This window comes from Cryptotermes secundus, unplaced genomic scaffold (genome assembly GCF_002891405.2).
Source record: "Cryptotermes secundus unplaced genomic scaffold, Csec_1.0 scaffold443, whole genome shotgun sequence".
Classification (NCBI taxonomy): Eukaryota; Metazoa; Arthropoda; class Insecta; order Blattodea; family Kalotermitidae; genus Cryptotermes; species Cryptotermes secundus.
Genome location: NW_019731576.1, coordinates 179,137 through 196,990, shown reverse-complemented (window position 1 = coordinate 196,990; position 17,854 = coordinate 179,137). Strand labels below are relative to the sequence as shown.

General features: G+C 38.7%; 1 protein-coding gene across 5 annotated transcripts in view; it reads left to right on the top strand.

Annotated features, from left to right (window-relative positions):
• The first annotated feature begins 202 nt into the window (after positions 1-202).
• Positions 203-17,854, top strand: part of LOC111867133 (nuclear distribution protein nudE-like 1-B) — a 58,081-nt gene continuing 40,429 nt past the window's right edge. For 3 of the 5 annotated variants that reach the window (XR_002843295.2, XM_023856673.2, XM_023856676.2), the window contains exons 1-5: positions 203-460; positions 5,896-6,126; positions 9,331-9,505; positions 12,733-12,881; positions 16,777-16,904. Coding sequence is in view for 4 of the 5 variants with exons in the window: in XM_023856673.2 (XP_023712441.1) it covers positions 6,023-6,126; positions 9,331-9,505; positions 12,733-12,881; positions 16,777-16,904 (556 nt within the window). In the remaining variant the exon portion in view is untranslated. Of the gene's footprint in view, positions 517-643; positions 708-5,895; positions 6,127-9,330; positions 9,506-12,732; positions 12,882-16,776; positions 16,905-17,854 lie in introns of those variants that run through there. The other 2 variants (XM_023856674.2, XM_023856675.2) reach the window with 2 other exon arrangements.

The window sequence follows — 17,854 nt, the reverse complement described above, 5'->3', positions numbered from 1 at the left end:
GTTCCTCAATTTGCGCAGCTACATCCAGTGTGAACCTGTGTTCAACTCAAGCTGATGACACTTCTCAGAAATTGCGGTAGCGTTGCGGTTGCGAGTTTCCTTGGTGTGCCCACGGTCCTGATCGTCCTGATCACAGAATCTTAGGCAAAACACATATTGAAGTCGGATTNGTGGGAGGGGGGGGGGGGGGTGAGCTAAATGTTTACGCCATTTTGAAAGTAGATTACAGTCGATGGTAGTGAAGGCAGTTACGGTGTTTTGCGAAATTGTGGAGTACTTGTTCTTATGATATGCTGGGAAGAGGGAGTTGTTAATCTTATGACGTTTACTTGCATATTAAAATAGCTTCTTTCCCGGTGAAACGTAGGAGATTAGCTATTTTACTGTCATTGGAAACGTCGATGTGGTGAATCATTCTACATCCTGTTATGTCATTTTTTCATGCAGCTTGCGCCTGAAAGTACGTACTTGAAGAATATAGTTTTTTTTTAATAATGATGTCATCAGTTTGTAAAAGTAAGGACATCTGCTTTGTTACTGATAGAATTGGTCGTGGTTAGTAGCTGCAGTTACGCGATAATTGGAGTGGTGTGACCTGGGTATCCTTCCTTTTCCCGTGTCTGTTTATACGCTGTGAAGGAAAGGTTTGCTTGCTGTCTTTGGGATATGGCTGGTTTTGAACCTATGTTAGAGTTGAGGTTCTCAGTGTAAGCATATATGAGAGTACACGGATTCACATCCGAGAAGATAGTACATTTCGATTTTGCAACTCTTCATGGGCATTCGAATATTACATTGTAGAATGCCAAGTATATGAATTAATAAACTGGTGCAACTTGCAAGTAATGAGACATAAAGATGAAAAAATTCTGTACCGAAGTAGCCTTCCTTTTTCGAATAAATTAATTAATTTTAGTTTTAGGTTTGGAGGTTATGTAAGTAGTCGGAACATAATTTTAGTTACCGTTATCGTCTACAAGTCACTAATGTGCGCCACAACTTTACATGTATTGGCCACTGACGGCCATCATCGGAAGACAACCAACAACTCAGAGAAGTGTATTATGTGCATATGTTTTCTTGTAAGGGTTAAAACATGTATTTAAAATATTGTCACATGTTAAGAGTGACTATGGATGGGGCTTGGATCAGCAGTTTGATTTATTGAGCTCTTACATACCTGTGACTACAAATAATTATAACCATTTAATTAATTCACACACTTTACAGTTCACTAGAATTCACATTTAAGTATTCTCAGTCTGCTGTGTCTTATCCTGTCATCTGCTAATGGCTTCCAATGCAGTAGGTCTCTCAACTTACGTTTACATTTATTTCACTTCATGGATCTAATCATCTCTCTGTAGGGCTGGATATAAAACATATCACACATTACACATCATATGTCCTTGGTTCCAATAGAATATATAATCAGGCCTCATGCAGACAGTGCAAGTTGTCAAGACAACACACACAGGCTGTGGAAAAACCACAGTCATGTTCACACCTTGCCATTCCACACACACTTTCCAGCCATATCTTCAGTACAGTTTCATTATAACATTAAAATTCATAACAAACACAGACGTTATACATACTACTGCATTTACAACAAACAGGTCTCAGCAACATATAATACAAGCACCCAGACACATCTTCTGTGTTCATGTCCTTACTGGCTGGCGACTGTCTCACAATTTACCAAACTCAAGACTTGGCCTGCTTATAACAACTCACCGTGAATGGCACAGTAAACAGCTCTCCCAACACCTCTTCTGTTGTTGCATGAAATAGCTGTTACACTCACCACATAGAGAACACCGGTTCCCAGTTAGTCCATTGGTGCGTGTTAGGAATCTGTTGCATGGCATGGGGGCGGTTTGCGGAGTTATTATTTAGCAACGGGTCTACATGCTAGATTATGTTCTGTTAAAAATTATATAAGTTTTTGATTAGGATCTTGCTGAGAGTGGCAGTGATCGTTTTGTTCCTTCACAGTACGAGGGGGGACCCAAAAATAACCAGAATTTATTTTTGTTATTTTTGCATTTTTATTGAACTGTATATTAGTCCCCTTCAAAGTATTGTCCATGTGCATTAATGCACTTGTCCCAACGCTTTTGCCACTGCTCAAAACAGTGCTGGAATTCTTGAGGCTGGATACTGTTCAAAGCCTTTAGCGTGTTTTCTTTGACTTCATCCACATCACGGAATCGCTTTCCTTTCAGACTTCTCTTCATCCGTGGAAACAAAAAAAAGTCCGACAGAGCCAGGTCGGGTGAGTAAGGTGGATGAGGCACAATCACCATGTTGTTGCTTGTCAAAAACTGTCGGACCGTCAAAGCTGTGTGGGCTGGAGCATTGTCGTGGTGAAGCAACCAGTTCCCATTTCTCCACATTTCGGACCGTTTTCGTCGCACACTCTCTCGTAATCTTCGTAACACATCCAGGTAAAAATGTTGGTTCACTGTTTGTCCTGGCGGAACGAACTCTTTGTGGACAATGCCATTCACATCAAAAAAAAAAATCAACATTGTTTTCACATTGGATCGCACTTGACGCGCTTTCTTCGGTCGTGGTGAAGTTGGAGTTTTCCACTGGCTTGATGATTGCTTTGATTCTGGATCGTACCCGTAGCACCAAGACTCATCGCCAGTCACAATTCTTTTAAGAAATTCTGGATCGTTCTGCACTTCACTCTTCAAGTCGCGGCAAACATTCACGCGGTTTTCTCTTTGGTCATCTCTGAGCAAGCGAGGAACAAATTTTGCAGACACCCGTCTCATGTGCAAACCTTCGGTTAAAATTCGCTGGACCGTGCTCCATGAGATGTTCGTTTCCTCAGAAAGTTGGTCAATGGTCTTTCGATGAACTTCATCAATTGCACATTTGATTTTGGCAATGTTTTCGTCATTTCTTCCTGTCGAAGGACGCCCGGGGCGTGACATGTTGCCAGATTTGAAACGGGAGAACCACTCGTAGACCTGTGATTTCCCCAAAGCATCATCATTAAAGACTTGCTGAAGCATCCCAACAGTCTCGGCTGCAGTTTTCCCTAACAGAAAGCAAAATTTCACGCACACTCTTTGTTCCTTCTGGTCGGCCATCTCACTAATCACCAAAGGGTTGAAACAGGAACGCACACAGCAGAACACCACAGACAAACCACTTAACTCAGACTGACGCCAGCTCACTAACATTCGCGGGAGACCCCCAGCAAACACCACCTAGCAGCACAACTCGTAACTACAAAGAATGCGCGCGCAACAGGTCGGTTCCGGTTATTTTTGGGTCCCCCTTCGTATGTTGTGTGTATTGTGTTGGTCCTGTGTCGGTGGGTGACCATTGTTGTGGTGGTGTGTGCAATGTGTTCTGGTGAACTTTTCTATTAATTGATTGATTTCAATTAAACTTGGATAAATTGTACACAACATTAAAAAATACTACCTCTGTAATAAGCCATGGAGGCCTGTAAGGTTGTAAGACGTTGAGGCTCCCACATTTTCTAGACAGTCGTCTTGCAAATGGCTGGTATGTTATGAATTATTATTTTACATCTCTGACGACTCCAGGACCTCCCAAAGCTTCGGCGAGTTATGAGTTAAGCCAGGACAGTGACGTAAGCAATGATAAGTTTACTAGTTTTCTTGATAAAACAAGATGGTGGCAGCATACTAAACTGGGTGGCAGAGCGGGATACCTCCACGCCCCCTGTCACCACGGAATAACAGTGGTGTAGCGGCGGCATAACAGTGGAGACAGCGAGGAGATAATCAATCCACCCCTGTCGTAAGGGCGTAAGGGCATAACAGTGGTGGAAGCGGTGGGGATACCTCCACGCCCCCCACCACGCCGTAACATTACTTTACCTCAGTATTCTGGTAGAGAACTCCTTCAGCTAACTTCACAAAAAGACAAATAATGGAATGGCTGGCAGAAAGACTCATTGCTCTTCAAGGAAAATATTAAAGCTAATGTTGTATACCGTCATAAAATTTCACAGGCCAAGAATTATAGAATACTCTATTGGTGAAACTTTCGGGTCACGGCCACAGTGTTTTTTTGTTTGGCACCCTGCGCTCCAGTTTGAAAACCAGTACAAAAAGTTGTCTAAGGTGAAGGGGTAGGTAGCATTGAGACATTTTACTTAATGTTCTCAGTGTTTGTTCTCTTTGTGAAGAAGTGTTTCAGCTTATGTGGCAAGATGATTACTACCATTATGTGTGAACATGTGTAAAATGCCAGGAATGAAAATTTGGGACAAGATTTATAACAGATGTTTTCTCATGTTAATGAATTCCATTTCTAATTCCTACTACAATGAAACTGCTAGGTGTATATGGATAACATTCACCATTTTCACTTATTTCTGTAGGGTCTGGAAGCTAAATGTAATTGAAATCTAGAGGAGTCAGTTGAAGAGTGCACTTCACCATTGCTTTAATACAGAAAGACTTCTATGGGTCCTCTGCAGAGATACCAGATACCAGTGGACTGTCATCTTTAGGCTGCATTTTGTGTTACTAGTTCAAAGTTAATATTATCCTTTCTTTCAGTAGATTTGATGTGCTGCTAGAATGTTTGCATTTCCTATTGAATTCTGTAATGTACTATGTGTGGGAATGAGAAAAGGAATTTGAATTTGCCATAGCCTGTGACAAGAACATGTTGAGATGCACATGGTTGTGATATGAACATAAAGGTGCAAGTTGTACTGACTTTATTAATATACTGTGACATGTCACACTGTTGTTGGGCAACCGGGACGTGGAACGAGGTTACGCAACAGTAAGGGAAGCAGTGTTTGTCTGTGCTGAAGTGCGCTGGTTGTTACGCAACGTTGCAGTAAGCATCTCTTGGCAGCAATGCCTCTGTAAACACAGTGATTACGCAACAGTGAAGCGAGGTGTGTTTTCCGCTGTTCGACAGTGTTTATAAGAGTAACTGGAATGCTATGTGGAGTCAGGGTCGAATACCTCCACTGTGACCCTGCGAGTCGTAGGAGGCAACGAAAAGAGAAGTCTCAAATGTAAGACAGTAAAATATGGTCATGAATCCCAAGGGACTCGGACCTGAAAAAGACTGCACTGGCAAGGGCCAGCAGCATATACAAAATACAGACCCATCCTCTTGTCAGAGAGGTCACCCCACGAAAACAAGACTGTAACTGTCAAACAGCAATAAATACTGGTGCTCGACACCAAGACTTACTAACTGACTGGTCATCAGTCGCAATGTGACTTTGACTTTGACTAAGGAGTCAGTTGAAGTCTAGCATTCACCGGAGTTAGTTGAGCATTAGCAGTCAATTTCCAGCCTTCGAAGAGAAGAGTTGGGTTTTAGGAGTCACCAAGCAGATCAGAAGACACCTCACTGAGAATTGTGATGGTGCTGAAGAAACGTCAAGAGGACGTGATATGTGATGATAATAGTACTTGTAAGTGTGGATAAGAGTGTGTCAAATAAATAATCACTGAATCCAAGACCCACGTGAAATTATTCGTAGTGTTAGGAGACAGAAGTAGGTTTCCAGGTAACATGCTACAATACTCTATAATAAAAGCCCTGCCCATGAAAACGAGAGGTCTGATAAAAAAAAGTAAAGGTAAAGCTATCCCTGTTACAGGCCTCTGAGGCCCATAGGTTCATAGGGTTGTGAGACTTTGAGGGTCCCACATTATCTAGACAATCAGTTCAAAGTTAGCGGTAAGGTTTTCAGCCTCACACGGCAGCCGCACTCTACCCTCCAGGGAAATTCCTGGTACTCATTTCTGTTAGAGCTGAGTCAATCCCAGGGCCATAGTGCAGCTGGAAGGATTAGGTCAGTTGAAAATAAAATCCAGTGACATTTCTGATATGTATATTTTATTAATCAAGATTTCATTTTATGTCTAGTTTCAGGTGCCCATAATTTGTAGAAGAATGACAGACTATAAATGAAATTATTTGATTCATTTGAGGATATTTGTAAGCAGTAATTTTATTTCTGGTGGCAAGAGGATAAGATTGTGTTGATGTACTCATGAATGCAGACATTTTGATAATGGATCAGGGAATTTCATCATTTAGCAGCAAAGATGAAGAGATCCAGTACTGGAAGGACTTGGCAGTGCAGTTTCAGTCAGGGTTTGTCATAAATCTGCTACATATATATTCAAATCTGTTACTGCATGAGTTAGAGACCCCGTTAGAGATTGTGATTAATTCTTTGTGTATGTGGAAGTTCTGAGTCATACACAGGGCCCGGATTTTGATGACCTAAAAATATTTTAAAAATGATCAAAAAGATCCAGAAAAATTACCTAAAATGTGACCCAAAAATGTAATATGTCGGAAGATCTACTAATTATTTTAAAATGTATTTTTAATCTTTACTCTTTTAAGTTCGTCCTTGTTTTTATGTTGAAAATTAAGCAGTATTTATCGAATTTGAAGCTAAATGTTTTAATACAATTTTTTCTATCATGTTAGAATGCTTATCAAATGTACATATACGGTATGTATTCTAACATTTAAGTCTTACCTCATTCGGAGTTGCAATTGATTACAGTCAACATGCGGAGATTCTCGAAAGTGAGAGAGCACATTCTTGTACTTGGAGAAACTCATTTCCACATCTGCAGACACAATGGGTGCATACTTGAAGTGTACCAAATCACTAGCAGTAAGTTTTTCTTCAGTACTGAAAGTGCTGAAGGACTCTCCTGACAGAATTTGAGAAATGCTGCATAATGTTTCATAACCTGAGTTTTTATGCAGAACACTTTTCATTTTTCTTGACACCATTTTACCAATGTCCCCTGACACTTTCTCCAAATCACTACAATTTTTTTCACCAGAGTGAGCGAATCTTCTAGTGTTGCTCCTTTCTCCTGCAAGCATTGGATTCCTTCTGTCAAGGAACTGAATTTTGTCTTTATGAAGGCCAGCTGTCCTTCCATTTTGATGCACGAGAACTGTTCCTGAGTAGCTTCAATTGCCCTCACATCCTCCACCTTCATTGAATCTACAATGTTTTTCACTACCTGAAAATGATCGCAATAGTAAATTGCAGCATCAATCCATGTTCCCCACCTTGTGTTGATGGGTTCCCGGGACAGTGGAGCACCAGGAGCCATAGACTTAAAATGTATTTTATGAGCTGGAGCCTTGACAAAAATCTTCTTCGTCCTCGACACAAAGAGCATCCACTTGAGGAAATTTTGATCTCACTTCCTCTGTCACTCTATGCAATGCATGAGCTAGGCAAGTAACATGCACCAATTTCATATAAAACGACTTTATTGACTTGCCTGCTTTTACAATATGTGGGACTGCATCGGTCACAAAAAGCAAGACATCGGCATGTCGTATACCCTCTGGCCACAGTAGAAACATCAACCTATTGAAGAGTATACAAATTGTGGAATGATTAACGGATTCTAGCACCTCACTCATAAGCAGAAACACTTCACCTGGTCCATCAATTTCCAAGGTTCCAATGATGATGTTTGCCACGTAGTGAGCCTCCATATTGCAGATCTTATCAATGGAAACGAAAATCTTCCCATGCACTTTATTCCTAATCATTTCCAGGATAATGTTGTAGCACTGGGAAAGGTAGTTCTTCCTGAATGTGGATTCATCCAGGATGAAACGACCACAGTTTACTTGCAGAATATTTTTCAGTTTTCCATTGTTCAGAGCCCAAAACGGAAAATTTGCGGATGCCAGAGCATCCCACAGATCTCTGAAAAAATCCAATGATTTATTTCCACCTCCAGACGAACACCGTTGCAGTAACATTTGCGCAGGTTTCTTTTTGTTCGAAATTTGCACTGCTCGTACGTGCTCGTCGTGGCCGATATGTTGTTGTACCGTGAACCTTTTTTCTGCCGCTACTTTTGTGTCACACATCTTACAGTATAAAATGGCACTGTCAGTTGAATATATATCATCTCCAAACTCAGCTACAAATTGCTTTTAATGACACGATTTAGTTGGCTTTGCTTTTGGCATCATGATAAAATTAATGAATCTAGCGCAAGACAGAACTGAACTTCTTTCACATTCATCCAGGATGAAACGACCACAGTTTACTTGCAGAATATTTTTCAGTTTTCCATTGTTCAGAGCCCAAAACGGAAAATTTGCGGATGCCAGAGCATCCCACAGATCTCTGAAAAAATCCAATGATTTATTTCCACCTCCAGACGAACACCGTTGCAGTAACATTTGCGCAGGTTTCTTTTTGTTCGAAATTTGCACTGCTCGTACGTGCTCGTCGTGGCCGATATGTTGTTGTACCGTGAACCTTTTTTCTGCCGCTACTTTTGTGTCACACATCTTACAGTATAAAATGGCACTGTCAGTTGAATATATATCATCTCCAAACTCAGCTACAAATTGCTTTTAATGACACGATTTAGTTGGCTTTGCTTTTGGCATCATGATAAAATTAATGAATCTAGTGCAAGACAGAACTGAACTTCTTTCACAAAGAACCTTTCATCAGCTGTATCTTTATCTGTACGGTCAAGGGCGAGGAACTGAAGACAGAAGGAGTTTTATTGAACAACAGTATCATATGAAGCAAGAGATTCCAACTAGAAATATGTGTAACTAAGCAAATTGCTTTGTACAAAGAGCCGCAGTGTGAGTAGTCATCGCCATACCGTTTTATGTTATGTATTGTCAGCACTTACGCGAAACAAATGGAAAAGATGGGCCAGGATTACAACCTATTATTGTATACTATGGCCTTTGTAGAGAACGCTTAGGAGAAAGAGAAAGAACACTTCGCTTCCATATTATTCACATTTCAGAAAACATATGAAGAAAAATTCCCTAAAATTTCCAAAAATGACAAGAAATACCCTTAAAAGTCCAAAAAATTACCCCAAACATGAAAAAATGACCTTAAATCTAAAAATGTCAAAAAATTATCTATAAAATTTACATTTCTGTAACCAGCAGCTCAAATCCGAGATTTATATATTTAAGAGCATCGCATAGGATGCAAAGAAAAAAAGATGACATATCAAAATCCAGGCCCTGGTCATACATAAACCAGAAACTGACGAGAATTCTGTTTTCTTTAGCTGTTAGATTTATATTTGTGTTCTTAATTGCATTTAGATTATAGTACAGTGCAATATTAATATGGCTTGGATGGAAGTTTGAGAATGAGTTTAAGAAACATGAAATTAGATCATGCCCTACATATCTAGTATCATGAAGGCATGTTCATAGGAACAAGTTTTAGTGGAGCTTATATCTATGAAGGTCTTAATTGCATTTCTCTCCCTAGGATAAAGTAGCTGAATGTATACAGGTATGTTTGCTCTGTAGGCTGGAAGAGGCTAGAGAGGATACGAGACAAGTAGAACGAGAACTTGAAGAATTCCAGGAAAATTCACACCAATTGGAGAAGGAGTTGGAGACACAATTGGAACAGGCAGATAAAACAATACGGGAACTGCGTACGCGTAACAATAGACTTCAGTTAGATAATGACACACTGAAGGTAGATTTCATAATTATGGCCTGGTTGATTTGGGTTTATTTACATGATATATTGCCCTGGTTTATTAAACTGACACACTGAAGGTATATCTGATTGTGATTGTTTCATGTTTGTTTATGTGATTATGACATATGAGTATTGCCATGTCATACTGTTTGTAAAATACATGTGCAGAAATGCCAGTTCTTCATTTGGGTTGTTATTTCCGTAATTACTTTGTTTTGATGCTAGTGTTATTCCTCCAGGAATTGCACTATTGTTGGAAGCACTTGCAGAATTTGGCAAGTGCAGTTTTGTGATAGTTCGTGAATTGTGGTTATCAGTTTTCCTGTTTCATTCCAACCTGAGTTGCTAAATGTTGCAAGTATGGAGGAAGTGGGCAAGTCATTTTGTCCAGATATTCATGCACAGACAAAGCAGTTTGAGCCTGAACATTGTTATGATTGGTGAAGTCATTCTCCATTGTGCCACTTCTCAGGAGTTTTTGCCACACATCGTCTCAGATGCTGCAGAATATTTCAGCAGAATCATTGGTTCACAGTTTGAACTTGAAGGACAGATTCTTAATTGACAGTTCCATGAGTGCCAGAAAACACATTCATTATGTACTTCTCACTTCACCTAATTTATTCTTTAGGAACAGAGATGATAGGCACTTCCAATGAGATGAAGGCTGTTGCTTTGTTTTATGGCTGTATCGTTCAGCCCGTTTCTTCACCAGTGATTACCTCCAAAAGGAAGTGTGGGTCCTTAAGTTTTTCTGATGGCACTGATACACATTTACATGATTCTGTTTTTTTTTTCCGTCAGCAGATTTTGTAATGGATTTTGCATCAGTCTGTCAAATAGTCAGATCTTGTGTAAAGACACTTTGGCGTGATTCAGATGAGATTCTCATCACATTAACCAAGTCAGGGATAGTAGCACTTCTTTTTCCATGAATAGATTCCTTATATGTGGTACGTTTTCATTTATTTTGCTAATAGATAGATGCCTTGAATGCTTAGTGTGATTACCTGTCATCATTCCACTTTTGGAATTGGTAAATCATTATGTGTTATAAGTTTGTTTATGTTGGCTCCTAATATACTCCATTCTGGTCAAACCCTCTAGCTTGACAGATTCTAGATCTAAATCTACACCTCAGCAGTCCTTGTAGAAGAGTGAAATTTATGTAATTGACTTGGTTGATTCTGGTCCAGTTCTAAGAACTTTGTTCTGTCAGAATAGAAAACAACTTTTGAACTTCAGACAAAACAGATGGGATGTATTTTATTTCATCACTGGAGGTATCTTTTGACACAGACACTTCTTCAGCAGACATGAATAGGAAATGGTCACCGGTAAGTAATCTGGTTGACAGGATATGTGGTTGAGCTTTTGAAAGCCACATATATTCTGGCGTGACCATTTTCTGACTTGCAAGCCATGATATTTTCATGGAGAAAATTGAGCTTCATAGTTGTAGTGTGTAAGCCCCCTGTGATTTTGCTTTGTTTCCCAAATTAGAAATGAAACTGAAGGGACGTTTTGAAATCGTGTCTGATATCTGAAAGGAATCACAATCAATACTCAACAGCATTAAGGAAAATGACTTCCATACTTCTTTAAAATGTGAAAAGAATGATAGGCTCACTATGTATGTTCCCAAGGAGAATACAGCCAAATTTAAGTTAAGCCAGCATTTCTTTTTTGACCTAATTGGAACTTTTCAATAGCACCTCTTACATATAAACCATTAAATTTTCATTGGAATTATCTGTACCACAACAAGAACTAGCTTTAGACATGAGTAATTTTGAATAATGTGAGAAGCTGTATCAACACTACTACCTGCATAATTTAATTTGGTAGTAAGAACATGAATATTACATTAAATGTTGAACATAAAATTACAGATCTCCTTGGATTTATGTTATCTTTTGGGGGAATTCAATCACTGATCAATATTCAGGTTACACTAAATCCATGATACTGACAGAAAGAATTGTATAAAGACTCTGTTGTCTCTCTGAACATATTTGAGCCTTTATGCTGGTACTGTGATGCATCTGTGAAACATATTGATCCCTGCCATGCTGTATCCACACTCATTGCTTTAGTTTCGAACATAGGTAGATAACTTAATGACTACAGTTCATATTTAGAGACATCATTGATTGTATATAGTAAACCATTTTCGGTTGGTCCCATATATATCTGGATGTGTCGTTCTATTCTCCTTATGCCAGGTCCAGAGCCTTCCATTATTAACACGTTCTGGCCTTCAGTGTTTTTTCCATGGCATTTCAAATGAATATTGTACTGATGGCTATTTCCTTGTTATTCATACATTGAAGAGTATGTGGCTGTATTATGTTGCTGATGGTTATAAGGTCTAGAAACACTTGTCATGGAATGTGCTGACTCCCACTGAAGAGAGAAGTTAAATTGCAACCTCCTGTGAAATGATATAAATGTATATCCCTATTTTTAGAGTTGGTTTCTGTATTATTGATGTGAATATACTGTACATCTATTTGCTATTGTTGGAATATGTGTTCTTTTCTTTGTTACAAGAACCTACTTCAGACTAAAACTTAAACCTCTTTTGAAGATATAATGAAATTTTCTCACCCTACTGTGAATTGATAGATAGTTGTTGAGTATCAGTTGAGGCATCTAGTAATACAGGAAAGTCAGAGTAAATACTTTTTGAATGTCCTTGGGAAGAGATTAAAATATATTGAAAGACCACCTTTCAAAGTCTGTTCTGTGTATAGTTCTGGAAGATACTGTGGGCAGTGTTTCATATTAAATGCCATCTCCTAGGCCAACTTCTGACATTCACATACATCTTGTTTTGGGGCTAATTTAGAATTCATTGCAACATTACATATAGTTCCTTCAGCCGGCAGAACTTTACATCATACAAAAGGTCTGTTATGGTGTTGATTGCTTTAAATTTAAAAAACAGTTGTCTGGAAAACACTGTTCTTTTGACAGTATACTTTGTCAGTGGACAGCGGTTTACAAACTTCAGTTAAATTTCTGTGTGGCTCCAGTTTGGAATTATTGTTTGTTCTGTTAATATATGTTTCTCTTTCTTAATTTGAATATTGCCCCAATATATTGTAATAATATTGCATTAAGGTATGATATTAATAATGCTTGTATCCGTTGTTATGAAGATTACTGCCATGAGAACATCAGATCTCATATTCTTCATTATATTGTGTTGATAATAGGATAATTATGAACAGACAAAAAGACAAAACAATGCACAGATATGTGAACTACAAGCAACAGTGTCTGAATACCGAAATCATGAAGAGAGTTTATTGAAATATATCCGGGAGCTAGAACAGAAGAATGATGACTTGGAAAGATCTCATAGGTATGGCATTTCTGTGTGAACTAGAAACTGATTCTTATTCTTGATTTATTTGTGGTGATTTCTCAGATGTGTAGATTACTGTGCAGCCTCCGTATAACGAGAATTTATGAACTTCATAAAAATGCATTTTAACAAGGAGTACCTATTAATATCCAAATTTGGTCAAAGTATATATACTTTAGTCCTAACTACGAATTACATATATTACTATATTGCACTTAAACAGTAGTGCAGGGAACATGGTATTTAGTTCTGTCTCATGAGTCTGCAACAAACACTTATGAAAATACCCGCATTAACTTGACCATGTTGGTCTGTTATTCCATCTGTCTGTGTGTAAGAAATGAGTTCTGAATGAAATTTTGTTCCAGAAAATAACATCTAAGATCTCTCACCTGAAGATAGAGACAGGATTCAGTCTCTGAAATATTGTGTTTTAAAATTTAAAAAAAAAAAAAACAGGGTGATAGATAATGTCCAAAACTCAATAATTGTATTGATTTAGGAAGTTTGCTAAAGTTCCTGAGCATATTTCAGTTTTTGTTAAAATGTGATAGTGATAAAGGAAACTACCAAAATGCATTTCTGTATGCATGCATGTGATGTGAAAACCACACAATTACAAACAAAAATGAAACTCACATTTAATGTCAAGTACACTTTTCCCATAGGTTGTATGGTTTCTGAGATAATGAAACAGAATGGATTTTATGCTTTTTGCAGGAAATATTAGAATGAATGCACCGGAATTATATTAGTGAACATTTCCTAAATTCTGTGAAGTGGTTATCATGTAGGTATGGAAGTAAAGATGAGTAATGGAACATTTTTACCATCTTTACTAATATCTGAACTGAGGAAGATTATCTCATGCTTACATAATTACTTATAATGCAACCATTGACCAATGTTTTCTGTCACAAATTAGAATGGCCCTTATATTCTTTTTTGTCCGAAACCAGGGAGAAGTGTGGGGTATGGATTAATGGTACCTTTCTGGACTGGCAACTGTGAATAGTTAGGGAAACGATTCTGCAATTACAGTTCATGAAGATATTTGCAGCTAGCTGGGAATTGCTCATTATGATGAAAATATGATATCTTTTTTAAATAATTAACAAAACACAAATACACTAAAATTAGAACATACAAAACTATAATTTTGCCTGTGGTTCTGTATGGTTGTGAAACTTGGTCTCTGACATTAAGGGAGGAACATAGACTGAGGGTGTTTGAGAACAGGTTGTTGAGAATATTTGAACCAAAGAGAAATGAAGTGACAGGAGGTTCGAGAAAACTGCATGAGGAGCTTCATAACTTCTGCTCTTCTCTAAGTATAATTAGAATGATCAAGTCAAGGAGGATGAGGTAGGCAGGGCATGTAGCACGAAAGGGGAAGACGAATGCGTATAGGATATTGGTGGAAAAGCCAGAAGGAAAGAAACCACTGGGAAGATCAAGGCGTAGGTGGGTGGACAATATTAAAATGTATCATAGAGAGATAGGATGGGATGGTATGGATTGGATTGATCTGGCTCAGGATAGGGATCAGTGGAGGGCTTTTGTGAACACGGTGATGAACCTTCGGGTTTCATAAAATGCTGGGATTGTGAATTAACATTAACATATTGACAATGCCAATGTTTTTTCTTCCCGTGATATTGAAGGTCTTGTTATAAGCCTTGTTATATCATGTTTCCATTGTGTCAGGTGTCAGATTGGGAACAGTGCAGTAGGACTGAAGTAGGAGGAAGTGATCATGCACTGTTTGAAGGTATTGTGACATACCAATATTTGTCTGCAGAAAATGAGTCAGGATAGATGTCATCAGGCATAGGATGTTTCAGCAGGAAGCAGAAATATTCAATGAACTGTGATGTACTCATATAGTGAGAACATTATTGTCTGAATTTAAATGGTAATATAAGCATACAATGGAACTTCGTTAGCAGATATCTGGAAAATATAGGTTACCCTATTTACTTGTGTAATTTACACATTTATCCCAAAAATTGTGTTTGAAAATGGATACTGCTATTCAGAGCATAATGTTACATATTTAGATCTAGGCAGCTACAGTAGAATATATGTGGCAACATGGTATGGATATTTGTACATGGTACAGTCATTAAGTTCGTGGACTCTGGTTTTATTGCATCATGTTACAAGGTATTCACATACACTTACACAGATCCACATTGGCCCTGAAAATAGTAACCATTGTGTGCTATGCAAGTCTGCCAATGTTGATAAAGCTGCCGAAAACATTACTGAAATATATTGGCAGGAAGTTCCCATGGCATTGACGACCTCCTTGGACGACTGAAATCTACAACCACATTGCTTTGCTTTCAAGCAGTGAAAGAGAAAGAAATAGCATGGTGTGAGATCGGGTGAGTATGGAGGGTGTGGCAAAATGGTGACCTGTTGCCTTGCCAGTTCCTCTTGGACAAGAACAGAACGATGTGCAGGGGCATTGTCGTGTAGCAACAGCCTGTTTGTCATGTTAAACGTTTTTCTAGGGGATTTGCCTAGTTTTTTTTTAAGAATTTGATGTTTGCCCTTTGTTTAAACTGCCAAATTTTTTATTTCTGCCACTTGCATTTAACTGCAGCTCATAATAGAGGTCGTAGTTCTGCTTACACTGTTTGCACACAACTGCCTCTTGCTGTGATGAGAGATGAACTGATAGGTTATCATATCGTGCCTCAACCTATCAGCTGTAGTGCACTGCAACAACACTTTGCGGCCAGTCCACGACCTTATTGACTATGGTAATATATCCATGCTGTGTTGCCACATCACATTGAACTTTAATTGTCCTTTGCACAAAAAAGTGTCCATCAGTTGGAATTTTATGAAGGAGAATTTAAGTTTCAGTGTTCATCATGGGTTTGTAGTAAAGTCCATGGGCTCAAATATCAATACTCTGTAACCACATCACATTCAGCATCAATTACAATTTCTTTGTAAATCTTGCTTGGTTCAAAATAGTGACAACTTTATCTCAGTTGTCATGAAGGAATCACGTCATGAAATTTGTAGATGCAATGTCCGTACCATGTTGCGACATCACATTCAACTGTTAATCCCCTCAGTTTGGGATGTCAGATTATACTGTGAAGAGTAGTGTTTAACATATTGCAGCTCTCATACTAANACTTCAGGGTTTCTTGTTATGTGCTTTTCCTCATCCAAAGTTCATCTCGCAGGTCCAGCTGTTGCAGTGAACTTGCTGTTAATGTGTTTTCAGAGCTATGATGACATCTGTGACTGAGTTTGAATCTAAGTTGAATTCTGCAATATACCCTGTATATTCAGTCGGTTGTAAAATCCTTGGTCTTGCCATTTTAACAGTACTAAAATATCTGTAAACTTCAGGGTTTCTTGTTATGTGCTTTTCCTCATCCAAAGTTCATCTCGCAGGTCCAGCTGTTGCAGTGAACTTGCTGTTAATGTGTTTTCAGAGCTATGATGACATCTGTGACTGAGTTTGAATCTAAGTTGAATTCTGCAATATACCCTGTATATTCAGTCGGTTGTAAAATCCTTGGTCTTGCCATTTTAACAGTACTAAAATATCTGTAAACTTCAGGGTTTCTTGTTATGTGCTTTTCCTCATCCAAAGTTCATCTCGCAGGTCCAGCTGTTGCAGTGAACTTGCTGTTAATGTGTTTTCAGAGCTATGATGACATCTGTGACTGAGTTTGAATCTAAGTTGAATTCTGCAATATACCCTGTATATTCAGTCGGTTGTAAAATCCTTGGTCTTGCCATTTTAACAGTACTAAAATATCTGTAAACTTCAGGGTTTCTTGTTATGTGCTTTTCCTCATCCAAAGTTCATCTCGTAGGTCCAGCTGTTGCAGTGAACTTGCTGTTAATGTGTTTTCAGAGCTATGATGACATCTGTGACTGAGTTTGAGTCTAAGTTGAATTCTGCAATAGAGCGCAATGCTCTTCTCGAATCTGAACAAGATGAAGCCAGGGCAATGGTACAGAGACTGAAAGATGAAGCTAGAGGTGAGTGCACAGTGTGCATATTGTCACAAGATGCCTGAAAGTCGGAGTAGTCCATTGCTAGACAATGGTTCAGTATGAAATTAACACACATTCCTGTATCAGTGGATGGACAACACCTTGCTACTAAACTAACACACTTTCCCATGGCAACGAATAGATGCAGCATAATACACAAAGTGTTCGAGATGGTGGTCTCTATTTGGTTCACCACGAGTTATATGGGGGGGGGGAGACACGTAATTGGTTTGAAAGTTAGTCGACAATTCAGTTCAGGAGAGTTCATTTGTGAGTTCCATCATCCAGTTGTAAAAGAATTTAGAAGTTCAGTGTTCAGCTGTGGAGTGTTAACCAGCTTACATTGAAAACTGAAGAAGTGACCATTTCGTAAATCAGAACCAAGTCAGTCACAGTAGAAGAGAAGACATTTGTCTAGTAAGGAACGGAGCGAATCTTAGACATTCATTCATTGGGAGTTCTTATAATTGGTTGTAGTAAAGAGAGAGCATAAAGCAGGCTTCAATAAATTTGATCATCCAATCTGGAGCCTGTTATTATTAGTCACGGAACTCGGCCACGTGACAGTATGCAGCTTGAGGTGTGAACATGTGACATATTTTACATCACTATTATGGGGGACTCTTTGGAGTGGGGAAAGTGACTGTTGCACGCACACATACATGTTGGTATACAAGGTGTGGCAATAAAGAAACCGGATTCATGCTCTAACCCTTTATTAAAAAAAAATCAGACAGTCGAAATGTTATCCCCTTCAATGTAGTCCCCTCCCCGATCCCTACACCGCTCCATGCGAATTTTCCACTGTTGGAAGCAGTGCTGCAGGTCATCTTGTGTTATGCTCTTCAAGAGTTGCGTCGCTTTTGCTTTCACTGCATCCACGGACTCGAACCTGGTCCCTTTCAGCGCAGACTTGATTTTTGGGAAGAGAAAAA